Consider the following 15,620-nt stretch of genomic DNA (forward strand, 5'->3'; position numbering starts at 1 on the left):
ACTGTTTAGTTACTGTATGTTAGTGTTGTATTCCATCTATTTCTCACATATAACAGAACACATATTTATGCAGAATTTGTTATTGACAGTAATTTGAACATCTTTTTAAAGAGTTTATAGTTGTAAACAAACAATTTAAAGTAATTTTATTCTGTCATTCAATCTAAGCGTTTTTTTTTCTCCTCATCTTCTAATCACATTTAATAGATTAAAACCAATTTAATCCAATTGAAAAAACCGAAAGTTGATCTCTCATTGTTTAGGAGAAAAATGGGAGAAGAAGAATAGAACATGTCAAAAAAAAAAAGTTAGATTTGTTTTAATTGTTTGGATAAGTAAAATAGATTTTTTGTACTTCTTGAACCATACAATAAAAACCAAATTTATAAACTCACTTTGTTTTTAAGGAAGAAATTAACGTTTTTAACAAATTAATTTTTCGTAAATACTTTTTCTCTTTGAAATTCTGCTCAGATAATATTTTTATGTAAGCTTTTTTAATTTAATCCAAGCAAGAAGTTAAGAATTCTCAAAAAGGTACTTTTTACAATATACTTCAAGAATCATTACCATTTTTTCTAATTTTTTAACAATATCAAAATATATTCTCATAATCAATTGTTGAAGCCTTCAATTCAACCAAAAAATGTTGAATAATAACATAATGTAATATTTTTAACAGTAAACCAATAAAACATTATTATTAATATGATTCTTTGAAATAATCATTATAAAAATTATCATACATGTTATCGTAATATTATGGGTTAAATATGTTTTTTGTCTCTTAAGTTTAAGTTAATTTTAGAATTAGTTCATTTCAAAACTTTTGACCAATTTAGTCATTCATTTTTCGAAATACGTGGATTTAATCTTTAAAATCAAATTTTGTTAGATTTATTTGATGTTGCGTACGCATATCAGAATTGTATTTGAATTGTTTATATCGTTTGACATATTTTTATTTTAATGTTAAGTATTTTTGCTTTAATGTTAAGTCAAATACTATTATGAAACGTGTTTGAAATGTCAAATAAACTTAACAAAAATTGATTAAAAAGATTTAAATCTACGAACAAAAAATAGAAAATTAAATTAGTCTAAAGTTTTGAAAAGTTCTCATTCCAAAATTTTCTTAGAGTTAAGAAGAAGAAAAAAAATTTCAAAATTATATAGTTTTCAATATTTATCTGTGAAGTTGAATTGTAGAAAATAAAAGAAATTTTTATATTGGAATAAATAGAAAATAAGAAATGATGAAGGAAAAGAAAAAAATGCGAAGAGAGAAAGAGTGAGTTGTAGGAAGACCATTGATTTTTCTGTTGTTCTATCGCATCATATCATCATCACCATCCTCATGTGATGTTGTAGCGCTCTTCACTCTCAGAGCGCGTAAATGGCACATCTTCACCTTCTCCGATTGCAATTCCGATTATCCTCTTCCTCTACCTCTCTCTTCACCGCCCCTAACTCCGCCTCTGCCACCACCCTCTTCTCTCCCCTCGCCTATTCTTCGCCTGCACCACCGCCTCCTCCCACTCTTGCTTTCGCGCCCAGAAAGCACCTTCCCTCTTTCAAGGTCACTTTTTAACCCTTCCCTTATTCTCTTCATTCTCAATTAGGACACTCTCGTTAACTAACTTTATTGCATCTCTTCTTCTTAGCGTTCTCCAATTACGCCCCCATTTTCAATCGCGGTTAATTGCCGCCTTTGGAGCAGGACAAGCCCTATACTTTACTGTTGTTACTATCATTATTATTTTGTGGTCAACCCTATATTTAGTCCCTTGCAAGAGGGTATTGCTTAAAGAGTGAAAATTGCCGCACAACTATCCCGATTGCATGTATTTCATCAATCAAATTACTCATACCTTATGGACTAATTCATCCATCCAATGCATATTTCAAAACGTGTACGCGCTAATTTTCATCTTTCCAGGACTAATATAACCTCTAGTGTATCTTTGAAAGGGTAACTTCGTTGCTTGCTCTATTAATTTTGGTCATAGGTTGCTGATGTACGGCAGAACAGTTTAGCTCTCACTCATATCTGCATGCTACTGTAATACAATATACAATACTATTGACATTTTAGAGCATGCTAAAATAAATTATTTTAATAGCCATTTTTTTGTTACCATTTGAGGAGTAGAATCAAGTTTTGCCCAGGACTGTTTGCCATTTTAGAATGCTCTGTCTTTCTCAATGTGATTATGCTATTAGTTTGCAGTGATCACCAGTGTGTTATGTAGTTGGATTAACTAAACAGCTTTAGTTGCTTGCTTGATTAGGGTTGCACAGGAAATTGAGTGCTATTTATTCAGACCCTGTGACTTCCCCAAACGCCGTCTTTAGAAGTTGCTTCTTTGTGATATTTATTCTAATTTTATCTTTGGACATGTGTAAAATATAGTGGTTGATGCTCATCTGCTGCTGCTATTTGTTGCTGACTATTGGTATTAATAATTTTCCATTGTAATTTTGTGTTTGGTCCATTCCATTCTATGCAGATGTTCTCACTAACTAGACCGTCTGAGATAGCTTATGAACTTTAGAATGTTTCATTTACTGATGTGAATCAGTGCTAGGATATTTTTTCCCTTGGTATTTATTGGTAGAGTTTCCAAGTGAATAAGTTAATTATTTCGAAATCAGTACAGAAAAGGAAGCCTACTGATGACTATACTTTGCTTTTACTATGTCTCGACTGTTAGTCAATTTTTATGGATTGCTGAAGTATGATGTGTTTTTCCCAGTCTTTTGTTTGATTTTACTCACCTCACTTCAGGTATGTGCAACTGTTGCTGAAACTGGTCAGCCAAAATGGTGGGAAAAGAATGCACCAAACATGGTTGATATTCACTCCACGCAAGAATTTCTGAGTGCTTTGAGTCAAGCTGGAGATAGACTTGTTATTGTTGAATTTTATGGAACTTGGTGTGCTTCTTGCCGAGCATTATTCCCTAAGGTCCTCTTTCTTCTTGACTTTCACCCTTTCATTCTTATACTTTTCAGAAGATTTTTTATTTCCTGCAACATATGCTCTCAACTGTACTTTGTTGATAACATGTTCAAAATTGAACAAGATGTAAAATTATCAGTGATCTAATGTGCATGGTCATCCAAATACTATATTATGGGCTGACGTCTTAATTAGTGGATAGTGTGATATTGGTCTGAATTGCTATGAATGTACTGATATGGATGCTTGGCGTTCCTGTCTATGCCATGCTGGTCCTGCTATACTGACATAAATTAGAATAGGATCTGAACGTGATGGAATGAAAGAGGCGATGTTTGAGATACTGTCTGCAGTCTGCACCCACACCTTCAAAACATATTTTTTAATTTGAATCAGATTTGATAGTGACCACATATTAATTTCCTTTTTTAGAAAGAAAACTCCTTTTAGATGAGGTTTAGTAACAGTTATGTAAATGGCTGGTAACATGTCAAATGTGGGTTAACTTGGGTAACATGTTATACGTGGTTCGAGGGGTGGTACTGTTCTGCAAGTAAACATTTTTTTCTTTTTCTGTCCATGTAAAAATGAAGACGTTGAATTGCACTGGAGAATCACTGGATATATGTTTTCATGATCCTTGATCGACTTGCTTTAGAAGTCTCTGGTCTGTCTCATTTTCATTTCCAGTTCTTATTCTTGATTGAAGACTACTATATCAGCATCTTGGTTTTCTAATTCATGTTGAAGGTTTCGTGATCTGTTTTGGTTCTTATTGTGCACAACAATGAAGGCGAGAGGAAAAATTTAATTAAGTAAAATGTTCTTCTAATAGGGACCAAAGTGAGGAAATGGGACCTTTGTTAGATCAATTGAGTATTTATCCTACAGTTTAGAGAGTATATTTGCAGGCAATTTGGTTGAACAGTGGTAAGAAAGGCAGAAATTGAGACAGCTGGAAAGGGGCATGTGGCTGCTAATCCTTTGCATCAGGAGTGGAGAAAAAGCTCGAGGCCCAAAATAACCAACAGTAGGATGTGAGTTCATGATTGGTCTAGCTAGTAATATTGAAATTTGATTAGGGGAGAGAGAAGGTATCGAAAAAAATAATTCTGGTCCGCTCCTCTGCTGTGGGTATTCTGTGCTCTCTGAAAACCTAGTCTCTGCATTCCAGTTTTTATTTCATGGTATTTGCTCCTCTGAAATTCTGCCATATGTCAGCAGCCCTCCCTTCCTTGTGAGAAAAGTCCATCAGCCATAATACAAATACAGAGTTGAGCTCTCTTTTTGTTCTATTACATTCGTATGCAATTACATTGGTGCTTTCATTGATTCATGGCTGAAAAAACTTGTGTAAAAGGAACTCTAGCGGTTATTGGACACTATGGAAACATGAGATTAGGAGTATGCTAGGTGGTTTGAAACTTTGGAGTCAGCCATGGATGGGTACTCAAGCAAAATACCGTTCCAGAGTCTAGTCTTGTTGTTGCTCCCATTTATCAACCATTTCAGGTAACGAGTTTTAAGCTTGATTTCCCTCAGATTGATGGATCAGATGTCCTTTTGATGGATCTCTAAAGCTAAACAGTTGTTCAGTTATTACAATACACCAGATGGACATCATTTAACTGTTGTTGCAATTCATCTAGACTAGGAGGTCGTGCCTTAGTTAGTATCACATGATGATTAGCATCAATCCGTTTCATTCATGGTTTACCTTATGAATATCCCAGAGCACAACTCTTTAAAATTGATGCAAGCCATTATTGTACAGGACTATTTTGTGCAATTTACAGCTCTTGGAAATAGGGTCAAGAACATAACCCACAAGCAACATTGGACTGTTTTATTGCTGCTGTTAAGCTAAAGATTTGTATTGCTCAGGCCCCAACCACCCTATTGAAATTCCCTAGCCAAGCTATATAAAGAGAAGTACGTTGCTAAACCATGATCTTATAATTTTAACCCTTGGCCTAAAACACTATTAAGGTCAAACCACACAGGCATTCTTATAGCCAGAAACTATTAAATTTAAGCCATGATACAAGAGATGTTGTAGGAAGGGAATACAATGCCTAGCACTAGTCCTTTTTCTTCTCGCATAGTCTTGGTGAAGAAGAAGGATAACACATGGAGATTTTGTACCGACTATAGGGCTGTGAATGCCACTATAGTGAAGGATAGTTTCCCCATCCTTACTATTGATGAGCTCATTGATGAGTTGAATGGAGCTCGGTGGTTTCCTAAACGGCAGCTAAGATTGGGGTACCATCAAGTATCGGTGAAGAAAGACAATAGGCATAAAATAGTCTTCAAAACCCATAGGGCCTTGATGAATGGCTAGCATGCCATTTGAACTCTCTAATGCTCCTGCCACATTTCGGAGTCTCATGAATGAGGTATTCAAGGTCTTTTAGTATGTCTTGGTTTTCTTTGATGACATCTTGGTATCCGGTTCTTCTTGGCCTTTATATTTGCATCAATTGGAGGTGGTATCGAAAATTCTGCTTCAAAGGTTGTCAAAATGTTACTTTAGTTTTCAACAGATAGATCATTTAGGTCATGCTATTTCTGGTCAAGGTGTGGCTATAGATGAAGAAACTGAGAGGTTTCCTTGGCCTTTGCTTGCTAATTTGAAACAACTGAGAGGTTTCCTTGGCCTCACTGGGTACTATAAACGATTCATTAAGGGCTATACAGCTATGGCTGTTCCTTTAACCAATTTGTTGAATAAGGAAATTTTTTTTTGGAATGGTCCAACTGCCATTGAGAGACACATTTCTCCCTTTTTATTCAATTTTGATGGTCGTCTTTTTCCTATAAACAAATGAATTCACTGTCAGTAGGGAGCCTGCCTCCAGATCCAAAGAATAAAGTATTCTTGTAGTGTATCTTCTGTGAATTAATTTGTAATTCTTTTTGCATGCTGCTGAAAGTATATCACACATATCCTGAATCTTGATGTGGATTTGGCAGTTATGCAGAACCGCTGAAGAAAACCCCGAAATTCTTTTTCTCAAAGTAAATTTTGATGAGAATAAGCCAATGTGCAAAAGGCTGAATGTTAAAGTACTTCCTTACTTCCACTTTTATCGCGGAGCTGAGGGGCAGCTTGAATCATTTTCATGTTCACTTGCCAAGGTAATTCTTACAATTTAGTTGGTAATGCTTAGCATTTCTGTCTTCAATTTAAGTAGATGAGCAGCAGAAGTTGATAATTGATGCCTATGATTTTCCCAAGAATGTTTATACCGAAACTTAAGGGAATATTTTGTTTGACAATTTTCTTCTCATCTGGTGTGTTGTTAAATAGTTAGAAAAATGCATAGAACCTAATTATACAGAATGGTAGGAGCCAAATCTTTTAATTTCTTAATCAGCTGATAGTTCATTTGTAAATTACAGTTTCAAAAAATAAAGGATGCCATCGAGATACATAACACGGCACGATGCAGCATTGGTCCACCTGTGGGCATTGGCGATCTGCTTGCTGAACCTTCCTCTGTTGCCAAGGATAGACCTGCGGAATCTGTGTAAGCATAGTACTTGTATCTTGTATTCACGCATTTGTATTATAAGCTATCTCACAGAGGGAAACCCCAAAGAAACTTATAATATATGTACTCTGTATATTTACTACTTTATTTTTTTGCTTTTAGAAGGATGCCTAGCAGAATTGTTTCTTCTGTCTCATTCTTGACCATTCATTAGCTGATTGTAATCGTGTACTTTTAAGCTTCTGTGAAATGAAATGTTATGATTTAATTCTTTTGCTAGGTCTGGCTTGACCGAGGAATTTTTAAACTATCTTAACTTTTAATGTGTGTTTCTTTTAAATATTTGAGTGAGGGAAATGAAGAAATTATCGCCGGATTAGGATAGTAAACTGAACTTTGGTTTATGATGATTTTAAATCATGGCAGTATCTATAAAAATAAAACTGGGAGTGTTAAGATAAATAACCAACTACAAACAACTCACCCGATAACTTCACTCATATTCCAAATCCAGCAGTTCCATTCTGCACTTTTAACAATTTCTTTTTACATCAATTGAATTTGTGAATCCAAAAATCAACAGTTCCAGAATATGATTTTACATTTTGGATTGACTAATTCAAACATGGAAAAAGAAAATGCAAGAACCGATTTTTTGAATGTAGAAAATAACTCTCCTAATGCACTCAGATTCATGCTACCAAACTACGTGTTTGGCCTAACATAACTAATAATTAACATTAACATCGTAATAAATAATTAATGCAAAAAGTATATAATAAAGAAAAAAACTATTACAAAAAATCGATGTATCTTGCCCAAAAAATATAAAATACGAAAACAAAATTCAAACTTTGCTAAATAAATAAATAAAATCCAAAAAAAGTCAAAACTTATTTGTTAAAAATATATATAAATAACTTCAATACATTTTCATCATAAAACTAATTAAGAGATTATTATTTAATTCTATAAAATAAAAAACTTATATTAAATTTAATTATACTTTTATAATTTTAAATTGATCAAATAAATATACTATAATTTTTAAAATCTTGTCACCTGTGCATAAGGTAGAATAGAAATACTGGTATGTATATCGATTACCTCCCTTCGTTTTGATATGTACATCTGATTTTTTTTTTTCTTTTATCATGTATTCCTGTTAATTTGCTCCTACATCAATTTTGTTTTTTTGGTAATATAAAAATATTTATTTATCATGAATTCCGAATTTCGATTTAGAAAAAAAAAAATAGTGTTTTGATCTGAGTGTATCATGTGTCGTGAGAGCTTGTCCTAGAAAAGCGAAGAGATCCACAATTTGTTGTGTTGGTGTGTGATTCCATGGTTGAAGCAGCAATGGTTGTTTCCTAAGATCCGCCAAATTGCGTTCCCTCTCTTACCTTCTTCTCAGTAAACACACACAAAATGAAGACATATGGAACAATCTCACAAGAGCCAGAGGCTTCATCAAATCCAGATTCAGTTTTCGTTTCACAGGCGAAAGAGCGCATTCAAACGTCTCTAGGCACAATCAGACCATGGAAAGAAATGCTGCAACCCTCTCATCTCAAACTTCCATCTTCCTTCTACGCTTCAATCCAAAGAATCAACACAAATGCCAGACATTTTCGTGCCAACTACGTCATCATCATATTGTTTGCGCTTTTCCTTAGCTTACTAGAACACCCTGTTTCTTTGATCATACTGGTTGTTATGATGATAGCATGGCTGTACTTGTATTTCCTACGAGACACCCCTTTGGTGATTTTGAGGTTTGAGATCGATGAGCGATTGGTGGTTATCTTTCTGTTGTTGATCACCATTGGTTTGCTTGTACTCACCGGTGTAACCTACAATGTGGTAGTGGCCATGAGTGTTGCCCTAGTGCTTGACCTCCTCCATGCTGTGATGAGGGAAACGGAGGATCTGTTTACCATGGATGAAGAGGTAGGGATTGTGAAGGGTCTTAGAGATGTTGCCATCAAAGTCCCTCTCAGACAACCTGTTTCATCTTCTTTTTCTTCCTCGTCTCAGAACCAAATTCGTTCTCCCTGATACAGATGCATCATGCTATTGCCACGATATTCAATTAGAATCAAGAGGTTGTAAAGGGTCTTTTATATTTCTTGTCACTTCCCTTCTTGATTCAATGCATTGTTCATCCAAAGTTGCATTATCTTTTTGTCATTTCTCTGAAGCTATCTTAATCCAATGCAATGTAGCTTATTGTGACATGTGTTGTGTTCAGAATATTATTTGCCTTTATTGTCTTGACGATGAACCAAATCAATTTTTTGTATTTTTCTGAAGTCAGTAATTGGCTGCATATAAAGATCAAAGGTAACAGTTGCGTCCAAATTGAAACACTTGCTTGCAAATTTCCACTGCAGTTTGTACACATTGACTCGTGGAAAGGTGTCATCGCAATTTAGAGGGTTAGGAAAGCATGATAGTCGTCAAGACTCCACCAAGCTTGGCATCATACCCTGCTGATAGCAACTGCCACAAATGCTTCAAATTACAATTCAGTCAGTTCCAACTACCCCACCACCATTCAATTTTAATACATAGCACATAGTCTAGTAGTTGAATAACCCATGATTCACAAACTCTTATCTTGATCAAAATTTTACTTTTTTTTATATTATCTCCTTTTTTACTCGATCTAAAGGGAAAAACTTTTGCACTCACTACATTCAGAGAGAAATAATAATAATGATTAAGAAGTGTTTGATATAAAGGGAGGTTTATATATTATAATTTATAACTATTATTTTTGTTTTTAACCATAAAGTCAAAGTCTTGTATAATTTCTCACAACATTAATAATTTCGATAAAACCGAGTAGATAAACTCAACATGTGTACTCTGCTTTCCTTCTGATTCTTAAAACGTAACTCTAGGAATGGATACTAAAGAAAAAAAGACAGGATTGATGGGAATGAAAGAAAAACACTTGTCGAAAAGTGTTCCCTGATAATGGTTGGAATGAACCTGAGGAAGGAATGATTCCCACAGAGAGAAATACATTTGTACATACAGAGAGATACTTGACATTTGATGAAGTGGCAAAACATATCTGAACATAAGGTGGCTTAGAAAAGGTAGAATATGGAAGCTCCACCAACTGGAGCAGTGGAAAAGAGTGGTCCAAAAGAAAAGCACTGGTGCATTCAGAGGATCAAAAAAACAACTCTTTGATAGGATGACACTGATATCAACTATTTGCATTAAAAAGGCTTCCTTTAAAGAAGGGGTGTTCTTCTTTCTTGCTATTTTAATGATTAACATAAATTTATGAGGCCAAGAGTTAAATATAATATTGTATACAGATAACAACAGTGACAACAAAAAATAATATTAAAAGCACACAGAGAGGCACAATAATAGCATGGGAAGTATTCTACACCATATCCAAACGTGACGATAAGACAGAGCTATATTTTAATGGTTTTTATTGGAGATGAAAAAAAAAACAATCTTTTTTTGATGGTGTTGTTGCTATGGTGGTTCAAGATGAGATAGGTGAATGAGAAGAGGCGGTGGCGAGGAAGGTCCTGAAGTGGCAGTGAGGGGAGATGGAATGGAGCACCAACCTCGCCGTGGGCTCCTGTTTGATGGCAGCCCCCTCCTTCTCGACCAACACCGCCGCCACAATCTCGTCATAGGCGCCGCCGCCGCCGACAATGAAGGCGACCAGAGCAGCCTGGAGGGGTCCCAGGCTGGGGTTATAAGCAGCGGACTCAATGTAAGAGCCTTTATGGACAGTTCCCTTGGAATCGAGAAGGGCGACGCCGGAGGGGGAGGCGCTGTAGGGCGCGTGGGAGTTATTCGCCGCTTCCAACGCGGGAAGCGTTAGATTATTAGGGTTGGTGTTTTGGGGAATGGGAGTGGGGAGAGAGAGGGCGTTGTGGCGAGGCTCCAAGAGGAGAGGCGCGGTTTTGGGGAGAAGATCGTGGGGGCCGAAGCGGTGGGAGAGGAAGTGGGAGAGAGGGGTGAAGTGAGGGTTGGCGTGGGAGGTGATCAGGATTTGGATGTCGGGGGCGTCGCGGAGTTCCTGGAGGAACTGCCGGCAGTGGCCGCAAGGGGCGGCGGAGACAGCGAAGGAGTCGAGGCGGGTCTCGCCGTGGAGTGCGAGGTTCGTGAGGAGGAACTGCTCGGCGTGGATGGTGTGGTGGAAGGGGAGACCCGGGAACTCCACGTTGACGCCGACGAATATGCGGCCGGAGGCGCCTAGGCCTACGGCGGCGACGGGGAAGTTGGAGATGGGTGGACGGGCGAGGGACTGGGCGGGGGCGACGAGGGAGGGGAGGAGTTTGGCGATGGGAGAAGAATGGGTTTGGGCCTCAGATGCCGATATTACGAATCTGGGCTTGGGCTTGGGCTGCTCCATGGGTTTTTTTGGAGTGTTAATCAATGGTTTTTGTTCCCACAAACAAGGGAGAAAGAGAGAGAGAGGAGGGAGAACTTTTCAAGCCCTGCAACTGTATTTATAGAGACTCTGAGAGCATTTATTCTTCGAATCCCAAATTGCGAAGGATTTTAAAATTTTGTGAATTATAAAATGCGATTAAGATAAACAATATATTAATATATTTTATATAATTACATGGCTGCGGATCTAATCAATTTAAAATGTGACGTAATAGCTTGTATTTTTTTTTTCACACAAGACAAAAACATACTTAACCTAACTTGGTGACCTCAATAATTGAAAATATTCCAATAATCGTTACTTATCGTAGATGATATTTTTGTAGTCATTATCATGATTAGTAAAACTTAATGAGGTTGATTCAATCTAACATAAGCTTAATTAATTAATTTAAACATTCCGTGGACTTGATTAACTGCGTGGAGTGCAGCTGTAAGCCAAAAAGATGGAGTTTCCTTGGAATGCATAGGAAAGTAATTGTGAAGTTTCTTAACCTAATACATAGAATTAAATTTAGAAGTGAATATCTTGCCGTTATCAACTTTGTTTAATACAAAAACTGCTTATGGAGTTCTTACGTTGGTTCTCATCTTAAGTTGCGTGTTACGTTGTAAAAAGCAAATGGAATTGAAGAAGGGAAACCTCTCATCAAAACCACACACATTACAATATGCTTAGTTAGTGGTAACACTCAAATCATTGTTTAGTTTTCTTCATTTGTCGTTTTATTGTTTGAGTTGCTTCTACTTCTTGTCTATCAAACATACGAGAAGTATTATTATTCAAAAGATTTTAAACCAAATTGAACTTCTTTATGCTTATATACTTTAACTTGTCTTTTTTACTAATTCGTATCAAACTTTGTAGTTCTCCAACATTTACTTTCGAGAGGTCTTAGTTTTGGTTTGATATCCCATAAGAAAAAACAACCCTATTTACTGAAAACAAAGGACAAAATAGTACAACCAAACCAAGACTTATTGACGGTCTCAAATTTTTTGTTTCTATAATTAAATATAAATATGCAAAAGTTGTGTTTGATCTCTACATTTGTTTTGGTCAAGAGGTTGTGACATGTGGGTATAAATGTCATTTTTCTTGTATTGAATATTGGCGAGTTGTTTCTTAGTAATTGTACAACAATGAAAGTGCGTAGTTTGCATATTAAATTGCTCTCAAGTTTTTCAAGCAATAATGTAACCTTTTAATTTTATTTTTTATTTGTCTATAATTTCTAGAAGGTGTTGACAACATTGTGTGAACTGTTTTCGTACAATAAATTAATTTTCTGTTTATGAAGTGTCCCACTTAGCTCAAGTCAAATCTGCAGTAATTTCATGCATGATTCTCAAAATGGGTCTACAAGTCATGATTTACTTTCTTTTTTATCTCACACATCACTGTTCCCAACTTTAAATTATATTTTCATGGAAAATACAATAATTTATTTGAAACGAAAAAGGATAGGAAATTAAAAAATTGTTGGATGGTGGTAGTGGAGTTGCAGGGAGCCACGTGTTGCAATATGTTAGAGGTGTTGTGTTGTGTTGTGTGTGGTGAGATGAAGGATGTGTGAGGATAATCCAGCAGTGACAGTGGATGAATTGGTTGGAAGATGGCAAATGTTGTTGGACTAAGGTTGTCATTGCCGGTGTTGGGTTCTGTCTGTGTTTGTTACTCTTCGACCTTTGCCACTACTAAGAAGTTGAATTGGAAAGTTAAGGGTCCTCCTCGTCGCATGGTTTTGGGCCTTGGAGCTTCTTTCTTCTCTCACTTTATGACCATGCTTGGTGCCATGGGTAGCAGCAAGTCCTTCATGGCCTCCGCCAAGATAACGGCTGGTCCCTCTGTGGATGAGGTCACCATTTCATAAATCTTACCCCTAATTGCATCTTTGATCATCTCTGCATGCTCATAGCTGAATGATGAAACTGTATTCATATTCAGCAATTTAGTCAGCGTTGCACAATTTTTTATCTGTTTATTCAGTGCCTTTGGTTTCAATATGTTTGCAGATTGAATTGTGTTTGTTTGTTTCTCTCATTCTTTCTGCTATGTTACCTTTTTACAGTTACTGAAGAATGTCGAATGGCCTGAGCAGTTTCCCTTTAAGGAAGAGGATTTCCAGCGCTATGATGAGTAAATTTCTCCACTAGTTGCTTCAAGAACTGTTATTACATGCTTTTTCTCCTTATAAAGTAATCATTTTGCTTTCTGCATTGTGTTCCATATTTGTTTGTGTAAAAGAATAAAGATTTTTGCATCTTTTGACTTGTACCTTTTTGTTTCTAATGTCATTATTATCTGCTAGTGCTATCTTGAATTGCTGATTCCTTGCTGTTTGTAAGCCACCAGTGGCCTCAAATATTTCTTAATCCTTTTTTTCGTTCTGTTAATCTTTGTGTATAATCTCAAGAAAATCTCCTCTCAGGACTTCAGATTCCTTGTTCTATGAAGCACCTCGATTTGTGACACACATTGATGACCCTGCAATTGCTGCTTTGACTAAGTATTACTCCAAAGTTTTCCCACCTAGCAACACTCCTGGAGTTAGCATCTTGGATATGTGTAGCAGTTGGGTAAGAGTTTTAGTACTATAACTCTGGTCTCTCTGATGTTGCGTTGCATATACATATTGTCATAAATCTCCACTTTGCATTAGGTCAGCCATTTTCCACCAGGATACAAGCAAGAACGAGTGGTGGGATTAGGCATGAATGAACAAGAGCTGAAGAGGAACCCAGTAAGATAATACAGTGTTTTGTGCTCATCATTGATCTTTAATTCAACATTTTAATTTTGACAGAGAAACGGGGACCTATTAATTGAAGTTGCTGATGTTGTAGGTTCTCACAGAGTATGTCGTGCAAGACTTAAATGTGAACCCCAAACTCCCATTGGAGGATAACTCTTTCGACATCATCACTAATGTGGTAAAGATACTACTGTATTATTGATGAAAAGGGACTTCTCTTGTTAAATACATTGACTGTGTCTCTACTAGAATATCTTGCTAAGCATATGTCATGATTTAAGAAACCTTAAGAATTGAATATGCTCTTCAGGTCAGTGTTGATTACCTTACAAAGCCACTTGATGTTTTCAAGGAGATGTGCAGGGTTCTCAAGCCAGGTGGACAAGCCATAATGAGGTGATAATATTTTCCGTCATTTTGAAATTCTATGACGTGTAGAGGAAAAAAGATGGCAAAGAAGGCTACATGAGCAAGCTAAAGGGCCAGACAAATGGATAGAATGATGTATTTTATAGTGAACCTAAATGTTTAAAACCAATGAACTTAGCACAAAGAAATCTGCAAGAAATTTCATACTAAGAAAGGTGCAACTGCAATTGTGTTTACACCATTAATTTTCATAAAAGTGTCTCACTTTTAGTTATAAATGCCACTTTATACAGTCATTTCGATTTTAAATCATATTCAAGATCTGTTACTCCTTGACCACAAAGATTCACTCCCAGATTGTCATAATGCACACAAATGTAAATGTACCTTTATTTCATATTTCATATAAACTAGCACTTCATCTTCACAGCTGTGCCTGCTCTCTTTTAGATGACATTTCATCTGTTATTGATCTTGTACTGACATGCCCTATTCAACTCATGATAACTTCATTGGTGATTTAAGCTTTTCAAACCGATGCTTCTGGACAAAGGCCATTTCTATATGGACATCAACTGGGGATGCTGATCATGTGATGATTGTTGGATCATATTTCCATTATGCTGGAGGATTTGAACCTCCTCAGGTAGTAATTCATAATTGATATTTTCTTTCCATACTCAAGTGAAAGACACTCAGCTATCTCCACTGTCACAGTTATTTTTCCCATTTAGTTGTAGGAGGACACATTTTATAGGGACAAGTTTGTAGTAGCACCAGTTTTTAAATTCCTTTCTAATATCTAACTTCTTCCTCCTGTAATTTATCTGAATCATTATTCAGCCTGCAACAAAACTAGTTTGTTTGTGATTAATCTTGCGGAGTCCTTCCGTGTTTGACATGTTTCTAAGGCATTTTTTTCCCCTTAACTAAATGTATCGCCAAATATCAGTTTATTAACATATTATAGTCTGTTTCATTTAATGCTGAAGGGTACTTTCTTTCACTATTGTTCATCTCCATCTATAATTGGCAGTGTTACTGCTGAGGTCGATACTCCATGGTTTAATGTTGTTTGCTTTTTTGTGTAGGCTGTTGATATATCTCCTAATCCTGGACGCTCAGATCCTATGTACATTGTGTACTCCAAGAAACTCTCTACTGCTTGAGACAAATACGAAATGAGAGTTCGTAGTAATATATTTACTATTTTACTTATTATCAGTTATCAGCAAGAAATTCATTCTTATAATCATATTGCATGCAAATTTTTTTATAGCATTGCCCTTCATAGAAATGCATACAAAACTCCAGTTAAATTGTTTTATTGTCTCATGGAATATCAATATATGCAATAGATAACTAATCTATTGGTGTTGGTGAGTGTTGCCACCAGCATTGGACTCACAAACTGAATTCCTAGCTCTGTTTCTTTTACTCTACAATCATTCATAAAATATTGTTACTTTGGGAAGATCTACCTTTCGGTTCATGGGAGATCTGCAAAACATTAAAATTCAAAAGCACTTTTCTTTATGGCGAGTGGTGTCGGTTGCCTTTTCCTTTTTGCCTGATCAACATTTAAATTTTTGCTTT

At 36.1% G+C, this 15,620-nt stretch overlaps 2 protein-coding genes and 2 pseudogenes across 3 annotated transcripts; 3 read left to right on the forward strand and 1 right to left on the reverse strand.

Annotated features, from left to right (window-relative positions):
• Positions 1 to 1,282: 1,282 nt before the first annotated feature.
• LOC114180313 (thioredoxin-like 2, chloroplastic) lies at positions 1,283 to 6,738 on the forward strand. Its single transcript, XM_028066609.2, has 4 exons — positions 1,283 to 1,579; positions 2,789 to 2,968; positions 5,939 to 6,103; positions 6,368 to 6,738. The coding sequence occupies exons 1-4, from the start codon at positions 1,397 to 1,399 to the stop codon at positions 6,497 to 6,499; spliced, it is 660 nt and encodes a 219-aa protein (XP_027922410.1). The 5' UTR covers positions 1,283 to 1,396; the 3' UTR covers positions 6,500 to 6,738.
• Positions 6,739 to 7,677: 939 nt separating this feature from the next.
• LOC114182653 (PRA1 family protein F2 pseudogene) lies at positions 7,678 to 9,071 on the forward strand (annotated as a pseudogene). The gene is made up of 2 exons (XR_014994197.1): positions 7,678 to 8,567; positions 8,856 to 9,071. The product of XR_014994197.1 is annotated as a PRA1 family protein F2 pseudogene (transcript).
• Positions 9,072 to 9,775: 704 nt separating this feature from the next.
• On the reverse strand, positions 9,776 to 10,950 carry LOC114182652 (cytidine deaminase 1 pseudogene; annotated as a pseudogene).
• A 1,442-nt stretch (positions 10,951 to 12,392) lies between these two features.
• On the forward strand, positions 12,393 to 15,435 carry LOC114180231 (S-adenosyl-L-methionine-dependent methyltransferases superfamily protein). Its single transcript, XM_028066519.2, has 8 exons — positions 12,393 to 12,758; positions 12,972 to 13,039; positions 13,332 to 13,479; positions 13,563 to 13,643; positions 13,747 to 13,833; positions 13,966 to 14,051; positions 14,550 to 14,670; positions 15,116 to 15,435. The coding sequence occupies exons 1-8, from the start codon at positions 12,516 to 12,518 to the stop codon at positions 15,191 to 15,193; spliced, it is 912 nt and encodes a 303-aa protein (XP_027922320.1). The 5' UTR covers positions 12,393 to 12,515; the 3' UTR covers positions 15,194 to 15,435.
• The last annotated feature ends 185 nt before the right edge of the window (positions 15,436 to 15,620 follow it).

Source organism: Vigna unguiculata, chromosome 4 (assembly GCF_037176805.1).
Source record: "Vigna unguiculata cultivar grain cowpea cultivar isolate G323 ecotype 2 chromosome 4, ASM3717680v1, whole genome shotgun sequence".
Taxonomy (NCBI): Eukaryota; Viridiplantae; Streptophyta; class Magnoliopsida; order Fabales; family Fabaceae; genus Vigna; species Vigna unguiculata.

Excerpts from the sequence above, each read along its gene's own strand:
- LOC114180313 (XM_028066609.2), top strand. The coding sequence starts at position 1,397 with ATGGCACATCTTCACCTTCTCCGATTGCAATTCCGATTATCCTCTTCC. Across the intron at positions 1,580-2,788 it reads AGCACCTTCCCTCTTTCAAG|GTATGTGCAACTGTTGCTGA; the intron begins GTCACTTTTTAA and ends ACCTCACTTCAG. Across the intron at positions 2,969-5,938 it reads GCCGAGCATTATTCCCTAAG|TTATGCAGAACCGCTGAAGA; the intron begins GTCCTCTTTCTT and ends TGGATTTGGCAG.
- LOC114180231 (XM_028066519.2), top strand. The coding sequence starts at position 12,516 with ATGGCAAATGTTGTTGGACTAAGGTTGTCATTGCCGGTGTTGGGTTCT. Across the intron at positions 13,040-13,331 it reads GATTTCCAGCGCTATGATGA|GACTTCAGATTCCTTGTTCT; the intron begins GTAAATTTCTCC and ends ATCTCCTCTCAG. Across the intron at positions 13,480-13,562 it reads TGGATATGTGTAGCAGTTGG|GTCAGCCATTTTCCACCAGG; the intron begins GTAAGAGTTTTA and ends ACTTTGCATTAG.